General features: G+C 54.2%; 5 protein-coding genes across 5 annotated transcripts; 3 read left to right on the forward strand and 2 right to left on the reverse strand.

Moving 5' to 3' along the window:
* Window positions 1-789: 789 nt before the first annotated feature.
* Window positions 790-4564, forward strand: N7482_008692 (cytoskeletal protein-binding protein SLA1; the record flags this gene model as incomplete). The annotated part of the gene is made up of 5 exons (XM_056690816.1): window positions 790-987; window positions 1153-2475; window positions 2549-2591; window positions 2656-4461; window positions 4539-4564. The coding sequence occupies 5 exons, from the start codon at window positions 790-792 to the stop codon at window positions 4562-4564; spliced, it is 3396 nt and encodes a 1131-aa protein (XP_056540581.1).
* Window positions 4565-5774: 1210 nt separating this feature from the next.
* N7482_008693 (putative C6 transcription factor) lies at window positions 5775-8018 on the reverse strand (the record flags this gene model as incomplete). The annotated part of the gene is made up of 1 exon (XM_056690817.1): window positions 5775-8018. One exon carries the CDS (start codon window positions 8016-8018, stop codon window positions 5775-5777), a length of 2244 nt encoding a protein of 747 aa, XP_056540582.1.
* A 538-nt stretch (window positions 8019-8556) lies between these two features.
* On the reverse strand, window positions 8557-9818 carry N7482_008694 (phosphosulfolactate synthase; the record flags this gene model as incomplete). Its single annotated transcript, XM_056690818.1, is given in 5 exon segments — window positions 8557-8770; window positions 8782-9051; window positions 9114-9196; window positions 9259-9318; window positions 9582-9818. 5 exon segments carry the CDS (start codon window positions 9816-9818, stop codon window positions 8557-8559), a joined length of 864 nt encoding a protein of 287 aa, XP_056540583.1.
* A 1703-nt stretch (window positions 9819-11521) lies between these two features.
* Window positions 11522-13048, forward strand: N7482_008695 (phosphatase PAP2 family protein; the record flags this gene model as incomplete). Its single annotated transcript, XM_056690819.1, has 3 exons — window positions 11522-11908; window positions 11983-12517; window positions 12579-13048. 3 exons carry the CDS (start codon window positions 11522-11524, stop codon window positions 13046-13048), a joined length of 1392 nt encoding a protein of 463 aa, XP_056540584.1.
* A 1274-nt stretch (window positions 13049-14322) lies between these two features.
* On the forward strand, window positions 14323-16373 carry N7482_008696 (uncharacterized protein; the record flags this gene model as incomplete). Its single annotated transcript, XM_056690820.1, has 5 exons — window positions 14323-14449; window positions 14587-15058; window positions 15145-15523; window positions 15590-15794; window positions 15859-16373. The coding sequence occupies 5 exons, from the start codon at window positions 14323-14325 to the stop codon at window positions 16371-16373; spliced, it is 1698 nt and encodes a 565-aa protein (XP_056540585.1).
* Between the last annotated feature and the right edge of the window lie 454 nt (window positions 16374-16827).

The raw sequence follows: 16827 nt of genomic DNA on the forward strand, positions 1-16827 counted from the left end.
ATCGATTCATTTGGCGCTGATATCTAATATCTCATTTTATTTCATTTTGCAGAATATTCTAACAGCTAGACCCATAGATCTACGTGCCTATAGATAATCGGGTGAACTGTCAAGAAAGCACGCGGGCCTGGGCGCCACTGGTTGGCTCCGGGCAGCGCCAGGAACGGCCGGTTAGCTTCATGCCCAAAGACGTCAGTTGCCCCAGTTTGCCGGGAGCCGAGTGGGGGCATCGGGAGAAGCACTTGAAGGACAGTCAGGGAGGAAAGTCATGGTGAGGAGTTGCGCGAGAAACAATCTGAATGAGCGAGAGAGAAAAGGCCGACCGAGCAAGAGATTGTAGAGAAGCGAGACAGTCAACAGAGGGGAGGTTGTTGGAACGGCCGCAGCACTACGTAAGGAACGTGACCGTGAACTCCTAGCGATCGCCCGGCCCACCTTCCTACTCCTCCTGATCCCAAACCAACCTTCTTCCACTGCACACTCCCTTCCTTGCCCGCCTCTGGCTCGGTCCTTTTTCAATCGGTGGCCTTCCCCCCCCCCAACGTGTCCCGCTTTCGCTGGCCACCCTCCCCCCCCCCCTTGCCCGCAACACCGAGGACTCGCTGCCAAGCCAAGGCTGACCCCCGGCAACGGCCAGCAGTACCGCGCGGCTTCCTCTCCGAACAACCGCCTCAACTCGACCGATCAATTCCGAGCTGGCCCTCCTCTACGCCGCTGCCACTAGCAGCGCTGGGAATTTGTCAACATCGTGAGACACAGAACCAGTGAATTCGAGGCCTCGCTTTAATCATGGGTTTCCTCGGGGTCTATTCGGCCGTGTATGATTACCAGCCTCAGGGAGAGGGCGAACTGGGAATCCGAGAGGGTGATATGCTGTACGTCTTGGAGAAGAACAGCGAGGATGATTGGTGGAAAGCCAAGAAGAAGGCAGAACGGGATGACGAGGATGAACCGGAGGGTTTAATCCCGAACAACTACGTCGAGGAGGTGAGCAATCCCCCGGATGGATACTGTGCTTCATGGAAACCCTCCTTCGAGCCTGCCAGCGGGAAAATGCGTAGGCCGCGTGGTCCGCTCCGCGCATTGACTGCGCCGGGCGCTTGGAGGCATGCGGAATTGAATTGATGCTGACTTTCGACCCGCAATAAACAGGCGCAACCCGTACACCAGGCCAAGGCTCTTTTTGACTACACACGGCAGACAGACGAGGAGGTTTCGTTTTCGGAAGACGCTGAGATACTGGTGTACGACATTTCAGATCCGGATTGGACTTTGGTCGGAGTCAACTCAGACTTTGGATTTGCGCCGGCGAACTACATTGAAATTGTGGAAGATGTTGCTCCAACCGCAGATGCCGCCGTTGTGTCGCCTCCAGCTCCCGCCGCCGAACCTGCAGCACCATTCCCCCCTGCAAGACCGACGCAAGCCGCTCCAGAAGAATATGAGGAGACCCCATCTCCGTCTCCCATAGACCCGATGCAGAACCCCGCCGCGGCCGCAATTGCGAATATCATCCATCAACAGCACGCGCATCCCCGCGCGCCATCCGAACCTACACGAGAGGAGCTGCCGCCACCGCAGCTCCCCTCTCGGCCTCCCCATGACCAAATAGACGACCGCGAAGAATCCCCTCCACCTGCCCTTCCGCGTCGACCGCCATCTGAACAGTTCACTCCGCCAATGCCCCAATATGATCCCGACCCGTCTCCACCTCCGCCTCGCCCCCGGCAGCCAGCTCCTGCCATGGGAGGCCACAGTCGGCCTTATGTGAAAGAATCCCCTCCGTACAACCGAGCTGGCGAGATGACGCCGCGGTCGCCTTCTGGCTACCACATCTACAACATTAATGAGATGGTCGAAGTGATGGGAAAACGGAAGAAGATGCCGACAACATTGGGTATTAACATGGCCACTGGAATTATCTTCATCTCTCCCGAAGGCGACGACCGTCAGCAGGAGTGGACTGCGGAGAAGCTCACCCATTACTCAATTGAAGGCAAGCATGTTTTCGTTGACCTTGTTCGACCCAGCAAGAGCATAGATTTCCATGCGGGAGCCAAGGACACCGCTCAAGAGATTGTGGCTGCTCTTGGTGAGATTGCTGGGGCCTACCGAGCCGAAGGGCTGCGGGAGGTTATTGCAGCTGGCGAAGGTGGCGGTGGTCAGAAGAAGGGCCAGATATTATATGATTTCATGGCTCAGGGTGACGATGAAGTGACAGTGGCGGTGGGTGACGAAGTTATCATTGTTGATGATACCAAGGCCGAGGAATGGTGGATGGTCCGGCGCTTGAAGAACGGCAAGGAGGGCGTCGTTCCTAGTAGCTACGTCGAGATCACCGGATTTGTGACCAGCCAACCCACTCCTGGTGTGGATTCGGCCATGTCGACTGTGGAGAAGAACCGTTTGGAGGAAGCTCGGCTTGCCAAAGCTGCAATGGGCAAGTCCAGGACCGATTCGATGGATTCTAGTGAGGTAAGAAGAAGGCGATGACACTACCCCCCAACGTGTGCTCCCATTGTATATTGACACACGGGTCCCCTTGCAGCGCCACAAACGTGATAGCAAGCGCGACAGCAAGTCCAAGTCAAGTGAGTAAATTGAGACTGTGGTTATTTCCCTAAATTTGTGACAGCCACTAACGAAGCTTCCCAGAGCCGGATCCCAGTAAAGTGAGGAAGTGGACGGATCGAACCAAGGCTTTTACGGTGGAGGCACAGTATATCGGATTGCTGGACGGCAAGATTCAACTTCACAAGGTCAACGGTATTAAGATCGCCGTTCCTGTCGCGAAGATGTCCGTCGAAGATCTGGAGTATGTGGAGAGGGTTGCCGGGGTTTCTCTTGACGAAGACAAGCCGCTCTCGAACATTCGAGCTCGTGGCGTATCCGAGGCCAAGCGAGGTTCTGCAGGTGCTACGGTGCAGCGCCCCGAGTATGATTGGTTCGACTTTTTCTTGAAGGCTGGCGTGGGCCCACACCAATGCGAGCGCTATGCGCAGAACTTCCTCAAGGATTCTATGGATGAGTCTGTCTTGCCTGATATTTCTCCTGAGACTCTCCGCACCTTAGGTTTGAAGGAGGGTGATATTTTACGAGTCATGCGCCACCTGGACACTACGCTCGGCCGCACTGGTTCTAAATCCAAGCTTCGCAACGTGAGTTTCGGCGGAGAGGAAGTCATTGGCAATGGCGAGGAAGGTGGGCTCTTTGCAGGGCCTGGTGGTATGCTGCGTAACAACACCCGCAAAGGGAGACCAACCCCGGCTGTGCAAGCTGGTGATGTCGTTGATCCCAAGGCGTTTGAACAGGCAAATGGGTCAAAGCCTCAACCCGAGGAGCGGGCGGCAACTCCTCCAGCTCCTTCTGTGCCGGAGAAGCCCGTTTCCCGCGGATTTGATGATGATGCATGGGAGGTGAAGAAGCCCAAAGAGACCACAGCGTCGCCCCCACCCTCTGGCGCCGCTTCACCACCAGCGACTCGCGCATCGATTCCAAAGCAGCTCACAGGTGCCGTGGCGGACCTGTCCATTCTCCAGGCCCCTCTGCAGCCAACTCCCGCGCAACCAACTTCTACCCCGTCGGTGTCAAGTATACCTACTCTTCAACCACAGCAGACTGCTGTGCAGAGTCCACCAGTGCAGCAGCCCCAGCAGACAGGTGCCACGCCAAGCTTCTTTACCCAAATCGCACAAATTGGTCAGCATCAGCAGCAACAGCAGCAGGCTCAAGGATTCAGCCCCCAGCAGACTGGATTCCAGGCACAGGCCAGACAGCGCCCTCAGCCTCCACAGAACATGGCCCAGAACTCGCTTCTCCCACCTCCTCCGCAGCGTCCGTTATCGGCTCCACAGAATTTCTCGCAGCAGCAGAATGCCTTTGGCCCTCCTCCACTGCAGCCTCAGCTGACGGCAGTTCCGCAGCCTGGCCCTGCTCCACCTGGCCAGAGTTTGACTGAGCTGAACCAGCAGCACCTACAGGCTCAGATGCAGCCGCAAGCGACTGGGTTCATGGGACCGAACCAGTACCAGAATGGAGTAATGATGCCTCAGCCGACTGGATTTACTCCCCAGTCACAATTCGGCATTCAGCAGCAGCAACAGCAGCAACAGCAGCAGCAGCAGCCTTTCCCCAACGGCCAGCCAGGCTTCCAGGGCATGGCTCCCCAACCTACAGGCTTTGGTGGATTCGCACCACCCCAGCAGCCGATGCAGACTGGCATCAACTCAGTGCTGCCCCCTGCATTACAGCCCCAGCAGACTGGTGTCAACGGCTTCGTCACCAACTCATACTCGGTCACTTCTCTACCCCCCGTGCCGCCAATTCCCCAGCAGCCGACCGCCACTCCTCTGTCACCCCAGAAGACTGGCCCGCCTCCATCCATCAGATTTGGCGTCAAGCCAAATGCGCCGAAGATTGCCCCACAGCCGACGGGAATGCGGGCCAACTTGTCCCAAGCTAGTAAGTGCTTCCTTCCCCCACGGTCGAACATTCTAAGGTCACGATGGATCGGAATAACTAACCTGTTCCCCACTCAGCGCCCAACAACCCCTTCGGCTTTTAAGATGGCTTCCCTCTCTATCTCGCGCCTTCCTAGCTGGCATATATAATTTTGTCTCTGCCTGCCATCCTGGTATTGACAATAGGCAAACTTCTCCTGTTTGTTATGCCCTGCAAATTTTGTGTCCGCCGGGGTCGGAGTTTTACATATTTCAGCTTGTCCTTTTCATCCTCGATCTTGCGCTCTTGGAATTGACTTGCGTACATACCATACCGTACCATACCAAAACCCTCCATGGCGTTGTCTATCCCAGTCACCGTCTCGTCTTTCGTTCTAACAGCGCGTACGTCGTATGCGATTGCCAGAAGTCTGGCTCCTTTGAAAAACTCCTCCACTTAGCGAGCCGTCATCGAATCCCTCTTTCTTGATTTCCTTTTCTTTTTTACTCTGAGTCGTCTTCTTCCTCGCGATCCTCCCCATGCACCCTCCCCTGACTGGATACATTTTCGTCATGTCCTCTGCATTTTGCTGTTCTCGAGTCTCTCGCCACATGATTCCGTTAATGGTCATGCTTTATTGCCACTGGATGTCTCTCTCTCTCTCTCTCTCTCTCTCTCTCAGTTCCTTTTCATTTCTTGCTTGAATAGCCGTGCTCGGTTTCCCTTGTTCTTTTGCTTTCTCTTTCTCCTTTCTATCTCTCTGCTGTCTCATATCTCATACTCTCTCATACAGGTAATATGCTGGTAGCATTTCCCATAGCTCTTTCTTATTGCCTTTCCCTCGCAGATGTAAATGCACATGGAAAATGTGTGGTACATATATGCTGATGTTCAATGCGTATCTCAATGACTGTATGTATACGTTGTAGAACACGAGTGCTGCTGGCAGGCTTCTAAAAGGACTCCGTCCGTATCCACGAAATACAGAACGCAGGTTTAATTAAGATAGGTTTGAATTGAATTGGCCGCTCCTACGGTATGAAATGATAGACAGTTCAAGTGTCAGGAGTTACTGGCTGGTTCGCAGCCGGACGGGTTTGAAGAAGATATCCATATCCCGCTAGACATCCATGAAAATCGTCACATCATACATACATTCCCCCCTCCCCATTTTCCAAAAAGAAAAAGACAAAGATATCCAAGCGCCGAAATGTCCAATCGAGTTTGCGCCGGTGCACCCCGCTATTAATTACAGATCTATCAGGGCCAAACAGAGACAGAGAAGGGGAAAGGGCCACACTGCCAATCAATGCTGGGTATGGAGCCCATGAAAATCAATCTTCATCCCAAATCCCGAAGACTGGCAGGTCCTCGGCCATGTACAGCAAACCGTTTTCGGGAAATATCATATCTGAGAGTGGCGACGGACCACTAGAGAGTGGTGGCTGTCCAGATGGAATGGTGCCGCCTGGAGAGCAGCCAACTGGAATGCCCGACGTTGTGAGCGCCGAGATGGCAGCATCATAGGACAAAGGCGTCTCGTCGGGTCCGTACGAGAGGGTGTCCCAGGCCTCCGTGCCAGGTGGCTGGAAGCCCGCTGACCCCGCTGGCTGTGTAGCAAACAAGGAGGAAGGTGTAGTTCCGGGCAATTTACCGGGCTCGGTTGGCGGAGGTACGGCGGGGGGTTGCTGGGATTGGCCAGACGGGGTGGGTGGAGGAAGTTCACGGGTAGCGAGGGGGTCCGCAGGATCAGAGCCACCGCCGACCTGACCGAAGAGCTGGTCGACTTGCCTGCTGCGGCGCTCCATCCACTGGCGGTTGCGCCGCTGGACATACTCCGCTACAGCGCCGCGGAGGTATTTGACGATCTGAAGGAAACGGCATGCATGAGGATCGTGGGGGACGAATAAGCCGAGGAAGTTTTCTGCTTTGGTCAGGCCCGCTTCTAGCGGATAACGAGTATCGTAATCAGCGAAGAAGACAGCACCGAGAACGACGGCCGAGTTAAAGGCCGAATTGATCAGGAATGGGAGACGGCGCGGGAGAGAAGCGAACCGGGCGAGGTCGTCGACCACGTCTAAACCGCGTATGGCAGAGTGGACGCATGCATCGGCGAAAAGGGAGACGCGGGAGCTGCTGTTACGCAGATCGGCCGAAGGACAAGGGTCTGCTTTGCTTTTCACGTATTGAGCCACGAGATAGACGAGAAAGGGTCGTGTGAGGAGGATGATCGACCAATAGTACGACCCGAAGACGTGAGCCGCAGCTAGGCTATCTTCCATGGTCTTGTTGTCTGGTCGCTCTGTCTGCGCCTTGAGAGCTGTAGGCAGACTACGGACCCAAGTGCGGTGTTGGTCGGAGATAGCTTCGGCCACGTTGATCGATATAACTTGCTTCATATAGACATCTGTCAAGATGCGCTCGAAGATGCGACACAGCGATATGACAGCCCCCGAAACCTGCTGCTCAGAGGTCAGGTTATGCTGGTGGTCTCCGGATACAAGAGCACTGTCCCGAATATCATAGTCGTAGTCCGAAGTTGCTGGAGGACGGCCTAAGGATGCGCTGAGAAACAAATCCATCATCCGTAGACTCTTCCATACACGTTCCCTCGCCCTTCGCTCCCGCCCACAGAAGAGCGCATTTGCGTCTTTGCGGTGAATGCCGACCGCATAAGCGGCTCTCAAGGCGATGCCGAGGTTCATGAATGCGCCGTTGCGCCTGCATGCGCCCAGCATGTACATCGATACCAAAATGTACGATTGAATTGTGTGGATGCTGGGGGTTTCTTGAAACGCCGAAAAGGCTAATTGGCGACCACTGCTAAAGTACTGTTCGGCCAGGGTTTGATTGATATTGGAGACCTGCGCACCAATCGCGAGGACGAGATAGAAGATAGAGCTGACAGTATCTTCGTCGCCGGACGGATTGCCCACCCAATTGGCCAGACGCGGATGGAACTCCTCGAGGTCAAACAAGTCTAACAAAGGGCTTGTCGCGAGCACGAATTGCCGCGCCAGTCGCTGGGCCTCTTCATGACTGGGCGGTGGGACGAGAGATCCAGGTTGGGTGCTTGAGTTACTCTGGAAGGCCTCCAGCATGGAGTGACGCGAGTTATCCTCGGTGAAATCGCACCGGCCGATAGACGATGACACTACCCGGCGTACGCTCTGTAGGAAGGACAAGCTCGCCGAATCCCCAATATACATGAATTTGCCCTGTCCATCACGGAGAAGCCGCGCCACCTTGGGAACAGGCGCAGTCCCCTCCTTCTCGTCCCTGACTTGTTGTTCCAAATTCATGCCGCGGTCCTCCAGCGAATTCAACAAACGGTCCATGGCCGTCTCGCGCTGCGGCGAAGGCACTATGCGTTCACTGAGCAGCATAGTGGAGTCCTTAGCCTCGGGTTTGAGCAGTCGCGCGGGTCGGTCGGAGAAATGGCATTCGGGCTCCTTGTGCCGCTGGATACAGATCGTGCAGGGCTGCTCGCCATTGCATTTCTGCTTGCGCCGCTTGCAGCTGTCACAGGCGCGGCGACATCGGAGCCGCGCCCCGGGGGCGGTACTGGCACGAGGCATCCCGCTGGCAGGCTGCGCGGCGCTCGTGCCGGTTTTAGTGGGTCGGGCGGCAGTCTCAAGTGGCGGGGGTCATCAACGCGCGGGGATGATGGGGTATTGGACGATGGATCCGTGAAGGAAATCGAGCGCTAGACTGCATTCAACTGAATCGCATGGCGCATGAATTCACGGCGGAACGTAGGAAGTGCGGGCGGGCTGCTTTCCCCGGACTCTACAAACTGACTAAGCCCATTCCGCCGGGCGATGCCAAGACGAAGTATTCAACGTCCCAGGGGATAATAGGGACATCTCGAGAGTTTGAAACCAGTGAAAAAAGTCCAGAATTAGATGGTTCGGTTCTGTTTCGTTGGAACTCCATTCCTCAGGGCCTTTTTACCGTCTTTCTATTTATCCTCTAAAGGGCCTTTTACTACAGCCCGGAAGGCAGTATCCAAAATGTTCATTTGCGATATGGTTCGGCAGTCTCAAACTTTTGAGGTACTTCTGTATAAGCACTCAACATCCACAAGACACACAGACTGTGATAGCATCTGACGCTTTACTCCGGCCGGAATGTCACGATTTTTCCCCATGTATCAGCAGTGCCCCAGATACCAGACCGCAGACACGTCAACTGCACGATTTGGCTATGATCTACGAACAAATTGACATCGATGCCAAATTCGCGGATATACCAATCAAACACCTTGGGGTCAGCCGCCTCAAACATGACGCGCTCAGGGGGAGCTCCTTCATGATCCTCGATACTACATCTGTCCGCCACGAATTGACATTCTCTGTAATGCCCTCCGATTCGATCATCAGCCGCTTCACACCAGCATCGAGAAACTTGCGGCCCAGGTTCACCAGTTTTCCCGGGTCTGAAGTGCCTATCGCCTCGAGTCCGGCGGCAGAGGTGTCACCGCCCGCGCCGAATTGGATTCCCAGCTCGGGTTTTGGTTCGAGTTTGTATGAGTGGACTTTGTCGATTAGCCGGAGCCAGTCGTTTTCTGGGAAAGACAGGAAGCCTGAGGATAGCTCGATGACGTCGAATCTGTAGGTATACTGTCAGCCATGGAAATAGATTTGCCCTTTGAGGCTGGAAACCAAATATACCCCAAGTCCTTGCACTTCGTCAGATACCGGTCAAACACGGTATTCGGATCGGGATGTGTAAGCAGGTGCTCAGCCCATCCACCCTAGCAAAAAAGGTACATCCGTCAGCCTGGCAGGTACAGACTTTCTGGTTTCCGCAACATACCGTTGAAACATATACACCATGCTCATGAGCAAGGTCAATCAGTTCGCGTAGTGGCTTCTCCTGGAAGAGCGAGAAGGAACCTAGGCAGGATACCAGTTATGGACTGTCTTTGCATTCAAAACAGGCGAACATGGCTAACCTCCCGCGAATTTCAGTCCATCTACATGATTTCCCATCCTGTGATAAATTTGTTAAAAGGTGGCCAAAGGGACCTTGGTATAGATCAAACATGTCCTACGTTTCCAGAACATCTGCGAGGTATCGCTTTCCCATTACCTGGACTAGTTTGAGCTGGGATTCGATCTGTCGGTGGCCATTCATACCGAGTAATACGGGCCTCGAATCTCCGTTACACCACTGCTTCTGGGCTTTCCTTGCCGAGGGTTTGATCTCGCGAAACCGAACCCATTCTCGTCTTGTAACAGAATCGGACCTTGGGCCGGTGAGCTCGTTGACAGATCTCTTGTTTGCTTAGACGCGGCGACCGTGGCGGCTAGGGGCCTGGCACGGTGAATTAGCTGCTTCGACGCAGTTGTAACGAAAGGTCTGATGCCGATCATCGTGGTTGATTTAAAGTTCAGATTGTGGACGATTTAAGTAAGCGATACGAGGTAGAATGGAGTGATAGTGGATCTATGAAGATAATGGTTGAAATCTTGAGGAAGCACTATCAGAGAAAGCCGTGCGGGCTGTATTAAGAAGGCTGAGACTGAGATTCCTCCATATCCTGTTTGTATAAATTGTTACTTAAGTCGGAGCTCGGTTATACGATGGCGTCAGGGTTGACGTCAAAGTTACTTCACCCCGCAGAGTTACCTTGGCCCAAGGACCGCGTACCCAGCATGACATCGGAAGGGGCCACACGAATGGCTGACAGAGCTATTTGAGCTTGGTTGCATTCCAAGTGCAAATTAAATTGTTCATGGTGGCAGGAGGACAATGTGGAGGGGGTCCGGGTCCGATAGGCATAGCTTTCGGCGTTCTGATCTCCGAGCTTGAGCGTCCATCTTGTCCTTCGCCATGAGGACCTACAAGCCCGGATGGTTCTCGGAGTTACAGGCAGATCTCCTCGATATGGAATGTAGCGTGCATTATTGTCTGAATCCCAATCCACGTTTGCTTAACGCCAATCCCCAAGACAGACCAGGCCCGGGTGCCAAGAAATCTCACCGCGTATCAACATGCCCGACCCCGCGTCCTTGGATGCTAGTCAGTTCCGCTGAGTAACACGGTGGTAGATCCAAAATGAATTAGGTAGTTCTCACTACCGATGGAGAAAAATCAAACTCATCCGTTGAGATCTGGTGACGGTGGGGGATAACAATGCACATGAGACGGCGAACTAGTTAGCTTTCACCTGGGAGCTGATTGATTAACAGTCGTGCAACACAAGTTAGTTCGCCGACGAATATTTATACATAATCCTAACAGGATCAATTTGGGGGCAACCCGAGACATTTCAAGCCTAGGCCAGCCATCACAGCCCACTCACCCCACTCCAAGACGATCGACTGGGCAGTTCGTACGGGCCAATGCGCATGGCTGGTTTGATCCACCTCTTCCATATTTTTATGTACATATTCTTGGTTCATTATTCTCATGTTCTGCTTGCTAGCTAGTAGTCATATGAGAATGAAAACCGCCAATAGTGAAAGCACCCGCTGTATACGAAGAATATACTGTACAGCGTGCATAGTAGGGCTAAGCGAAAACGAGTACGCGGCGCGCACGCGACACTTTCCTTCGACGCTGTGCCAATCCAAGCCAGCCCCATCGTCTTGGCAAGTTGCCCTATTGTCGGTCATGCAGTCAATTTGATCGTGATTCAAGTTCGGCCTCCTTAAGCGCCGGCCAGCTCGTCGACTCGGCATCCGGGACTTCCGACATCCGCTCTCTGTCCCGTTAATCCCAGCTTCCTTGTTCAGGGAGTCTCCGTTCGCCGGCTGTGCTTGCCTTTTGCTATGCCTATATACCCCAGGGACCAACCACGGCGGACCCATGGCCAGCAACGGGGAAGCCATGGGCGGAACTCAGTCCCTGGCAACCGCCCTTGGTGCTTTGTTCCTCGCCGAGGCCGATTCCCAGAATTTCGTGTCGCGGTTAGGCTTTTAGTTTCGCCCGGCCTAGTCTCTTCCCTTTCGTCAGTGCTATTCCTACGGTGACGCGAGGTCATTCGTATAATATCCCCATTTGCTTTCTTTTCCCTTCTTCCGCGGCCTCTATCAAGAGTTGAATTCACGTTGGCCGGCTAGTGAAGCTCGTCATGGGGGCTGGTGCCGTTCTCGAGCCCTTGGCGGTCGTTATTCTCCTGTTTGGAGGTACATGGATCAATAGGGCCACGAAGACAGCTTTTCCGCGAACGCATATCCGTCGACCGTCCTCCGAACCCCTGCGAGCGGACTCGCCGGATTCACTCCAGTCGGGATATTCGAGCCCAACGCCCAAGGATAGCCTTCTAAGCGCTGGCTCCTGCTCCCCGCGGCCGCAAACATCCGACGACCGATGGCACAAGCGACAGGTTGGAATCTTGGGCATGTCCTTGACGGTATCCTCTCCCAATACCGCGGTGTTCCAAGATAGGCTCCTCAGTCGTCTGCTTCGAAGGCTGCCATTCCTGGCGGAATGTTGGTACTGGGCTCTGGTATATTGGGTAAGTTGTCGCCAGCTGCGAGGCAACATATCAATCATTCAGTTCTATCTCTGATATCTTGATCATGCATGTAGACATACCAGCTCGGCCGTGCGTTCACCGCGGTGACTCTCCAGGAACGCACCGTCGATGTCGCCAGAAGCCATGCTCTACAACTGATTGAAATGGAGGAGAGACTGGGAATCTTTTGGGAAGTGTGGATTCAGCGTTTCTTCCTTCGACACCCTTCAGTTATGACGTGGATCAACTGTATCTATTCTTTCATTCATATTCCGGGCACCATCGCGTTCCTGGTGTGGTTATATTACTATACCATCACTCGCAATCGGATCAACGAGCCTCAGCCCGGAAAGCCTCGAGGCACAGTGAGTGAATCTCCCGCCGGCCCGCTCTTGTACCAGGCACGGCGACGCACACTGGCCATTTGCAACCTGCTCGCATTTGTGGTGTTCACCTTCTGGCCATGCATGCCACCTCGGTTGCTCAGCGACCCCAATGTCGAGGGCCCTGAGGGAGAGCTAGCTCGCAGCTATGGCTTTACAGATACTGTGCATGGTGCCAATGGAGCGGGGAGTGTGTGGACAGATAACCGTTTCTGCAACCAATATGGTAAGTACAGCGCGTGGCTTTCCCAACAAGTGTGGGTTTCCTCGTCTGACTTTGTTCTCAGCGGCAATGCCATCTTTGCACTTTGGGTATTCCCTCATGATTGGGCTTACCATCATGACTATCCCTCTCCCACCGCACCATCGACGTACCTTTCGCGCTCGCCTAGGATGGGGTATCGGGCTTCGTTTACCGTCCTGGCGCAGAATGGTCCTCCTGGTGCTCGGCTTCCTCTACCCATTCATTATTCTAGTCGCTATTGTGGCCACAGCCAACCACTTCATCCTCGATGCGGTTGCTGGAGCTCTGGTGTGTGCTTTAGGATGGCGGTCCAACAGATTTCTGCTGAACTTGTTGCCGGTTGAGGACTACTTTCTTTTGCTTGTTCGTATCCAGAAGCCGGAGCCATCAGCTGTCAGGATTATTGATAGGTCTTTCGATGACTGGGCCACGGATGTTTCGGAGTCACGACAGGCTGTGCTGCCACGACGAAGTACTGCCTATATCGATGATATAGTCCCCGTAATCGCGTAAAGTGCGCTCATTGCCGCAAGATTGGGACATTGTGATAACCCCCTCCGGAGGAGCTGCTGGGTTGTTGCCAGAGCTTGTTGATATCTTATGAACCTGTTATTCTTACTGACTCCCACCTTCATTGGGCTTGGTCCTGCAATGACTCTGATGCATATTGTTCTGTTATTAATCCCGACTTGTACATGAGTGATAGGCAGTCTTTGGTCTGCCCGTTAATCAAATAACCCCATGGACGCGTAACTCTCTAGTCCGTTCAAAAACCAGTGTATCTAGATTTTGGAGGCCCTTTAAAACATTAAAAGCTGGACTAGAACTATTCTGTGGTAAATCGAGTAGACAAAGAGGCGAACAAACGCATGGGCGCATAATGTACAAGGTGAGGTTCCTGGAGTGAAGCTGTGGGGTTCCAGTGCTTACAGAAGCGGAGAGCTTCCCATGACGACACCCAACCAACCTTCATCTGATGTGGAGTCCAGCCACGCTGCAATGGACATGATACTCCTTATTTCTCCCTGAAAGTCCTGATAAATGACATGTTGACCGTGCTCCTTCCATTCGAAGCATCATTGTCCGATTCAGTAGCCCGTGGCATCGAGTAGTCAGTCTCCACCCCCATGAACGGAGCCTGGAGCTAACCCAACACCGACAGAATACTATACACCGATTGCTTCGACTTGAATGTCACGGTGCTAGAGACCCCAGGAAGCTATTGTTACTCCTGGAGCTGCCTTTAATTTCATCATTTCTGAGATCACCGATGCGATCGAAGGACCAAGGCATCGACTCTGCCCGCGCTAGAGTGCTCAATAAACCTTTCATCAGGCCTTAAGGCTTCGCAGGAATCAAACCAATCTGATATAGCTTCTCCCTGTGGGATTTGGCAGGTTGCGATCAGACAACAAGCTGTCCATCTACGGTAACATTGCGGTGGCTTTGTACGCCCCTGTGAAGCCCGCACAACATTCACAGTCACTGGCCACCTCTTAAATTTTGACAGCATAACACTCTATTCACCCCTACGAACAGCTTCTGAAGCAGTTGAGACCTGCCTGGACCGCTGTTGCAGCTGTGGTGAAGCTGTCGCGAGTTGTGGCGTCATTGTGGTTGTTCCCCGTTCTCAGACCCAACGCGTGCTTCCCGCGATCCGACCTGCGCGACTCTACCTTCTCCACATCTTCTCACCCACCTTCCCCTGCCACCCATTGCAACCCCCCCGGCACCCCCTCTCACCCAATTCCTGGACCTTCGCCAACGAGACATTGCTTCCTGCCAGCATGGCCGACGATACTCCTGTCGCTGCCCCCGCTGAGGCTGTCGAGCAGCCCGAGCGCGTCCCAGCCGGAGACAAGCCTGCCGACCAGGCGTCTGAGAATGTGACCATCTCTGGTGATAAGCCGAACGGTAAGCCCCTTCACCCGCGCACGCACCGTCACCAATCCAGCGTCAATATTCTCGATTGAAGCTGTCTCCTGTGTCGGGAGGATCTTGCCCTCTGTGCGACCGCAGCTCGCTAACCTTGTCGGCCTTGGCCCACGCAGACACTACGAGCGCAAACGATGAGAAGAAGGAGGCCGAAACTGGCACCGAACAGGCTGCTGACTCTGGCGATGCGACGGAAGCTAAGGGCGAGGATGATGCAGCTGCCCCTGCCGATGCTGAGACAGCCGCCGCCGAGGCGAACGGATCTCCTGCTCCGTCCAAGAAGTCCTCGAAGGACCGTCGCCGCTCCAGCGGTGTCGCCGACAAGTCAAAGCTCAACCGGAAGAAGTCCATGACCCGGATCCCGCAGCTGAACGTGAAGCCTGGCGAGTACTACCTTGCGCGTCTGCGCAGCTATGCGCCTTGGCCCTCCATCATCTGCGACGAGGAGATGCTCCCGCAGTCTCTCCTCGACAGCCGCCCCGTCACAGCGGCGCAAAGCGATGGAACCTACCGCGCCGACTATGCGGATGATGGTAAGCGCGCCCACGAGCGGACCTTCCCCGTGATGTTTTTCTACACAAACGAGTTGTAAGTCTTGCCCCCACCTCAAACACCCCCCTATGAGAGAGACCGTGTGGGTCATTTCAATTGATAGCTGACTTTTGGTTTTCCAGCGCCTGGATCCCAAGTACCCACCTTACCCCCATTACCGCTGCCGAGTGCAAGGACGTTCCCGAGAAGAACAAGGCCAAGGGGTTAATCGGCGCGTACCAGATCGCTGCAGAGGGCCACGACCTTGCGTACTTTAAGAAGTTGCTGTCAGATCACCAGGCTGCCATCCAGCAGGAGATTGAGGAGCAAGAAGCAGAGGAGGCTGCGAAGGCCGCTGCCAAGGCCGAGAAGGAGGCTGCGAAGGAGGCCAAGAAGACGAGCAAGAGCAAGCGCAAGAGTAAGGGCGCAGACACCGATGTGGAAATGGAGGAAGCGGAAGATTCCAAGAAGTCCAAGGCCTCGAAGAAGCGCAAGAACGAGACCGATGGCGATGCGGAGAAGGTGAGTACGATTCGGGAGGGGATCGTGCGTTTACGATGAGCTTTCTGTAGCTGACTTGACTGGCAGCCTGCTAAGACTCCTAAGACTGGTACTAAGTTGAAGTTGACCACCCCGAAGGCACCGGCGGAGGAGAAGAAGACCCCCGCCAGCAAGACAAAGAAGGCCGCCTCTAAGAAGAGCAAGGCCGCCGACGAGGAGGCTGCTTCCGAGACCAAGGAACCAGAGAGGCAGATTGACCCCGAGGAATTGAAGAAAAAGAAGGAGAAGGAGAGTATGTACCAAATCGAATTTACTAGACTATGAGGCGAGAGAGAAGAGAGGCTAATTCTTCGCAGTTCTTTTCCTACGTCACAAGCTCCAGAAGGGATTCATTTCCCGCGATCAGCCGCCCAAGGAGGACGAGATGGCCGCCATGGCAAGCTACTTTGACAAGCTCGAGAAGCACCCCGACCTAGAGGTTGCAATCATCCGTTCGACCAAGATCAACAAGGTCCTGAAGATGATCGTCAAGTTGGACACGATCCCGCGCGACGAGGAGTTCAACTTCCGCCACCGCGCGATGAACATCCTGACCAGCTGGAAGAGCGTTCTGGAGACCGACGCCCCTGCAGCTTCGGACAAGGACGCGAAGCCCACCGCGAACGGCGCGCACAAGGATGACGATGCAGCCGACACTCCCAAGTTGGAGACCGAGGAGGAGAAGGAGCCCGAGACCAAGGCCACCGACAATGATACCCCCATGCCCGATGCGGCGGCAGCCAAGTCTGAGGAGGCCGACAAGGCTACTCCAGAAGAGAATGCCGAGGGCGAGAAGCCCGCTGACGAGAAGACCGTTGAGGCTGCTGCATAAGCGCATGATATGAGGAGTACATGCTCTGGAGTTTACCCCCTGTGTCTTTCCTTCATCATCCTGCTTGCTCGTTATTCTGCTCATGGAACCGGTCTGGGTGCTCTGCTCTGATTCTGAATTTCTGATGTCTTTTCTTACTTCTTCCGATCCGAGCCGAATTGAGCCGCGTCGTGCTGTGCTGTGTTTCTCTCTGATAATCCACTCGTGCGTTGCCCATGCCATGTAATATCTGCAATCTGGGCTCCGCGCTGGGCCTGGCGACTGTCTGTTTGCTTTTGAGTCAATGAAAAATGTTGTTTTGCCTTGAGTGGTTCTTTTCTTCTCTCTCTTTCCTTATGTCTTCTTCTACTTATGTGTACATGGGTGACAATTTATGATGCGTGGTTGCATCTCGCTTTGATTTGAGACAGACTGTGTATGAATTAAGAGTGCTTGCATCTTGTTACTATATTTG

The sequence above is a fragment of the Penicillium canariense genome (genome assembly GCF_028826845.1).
Source record: "Penicillium canariense strain IBT 26290 chromosome Unknown utg000006l_segment0_segment0, whole genome shotgun sequence".
In the NCBI taxonomy this organism is placed as follows: domain Eukaryota; kingdom Fungi; phylum Ascomycota; class Eurotiomycetes; order Eurotiales; family Aspergillaceae; genus Penicillium; species Penicillium canariense.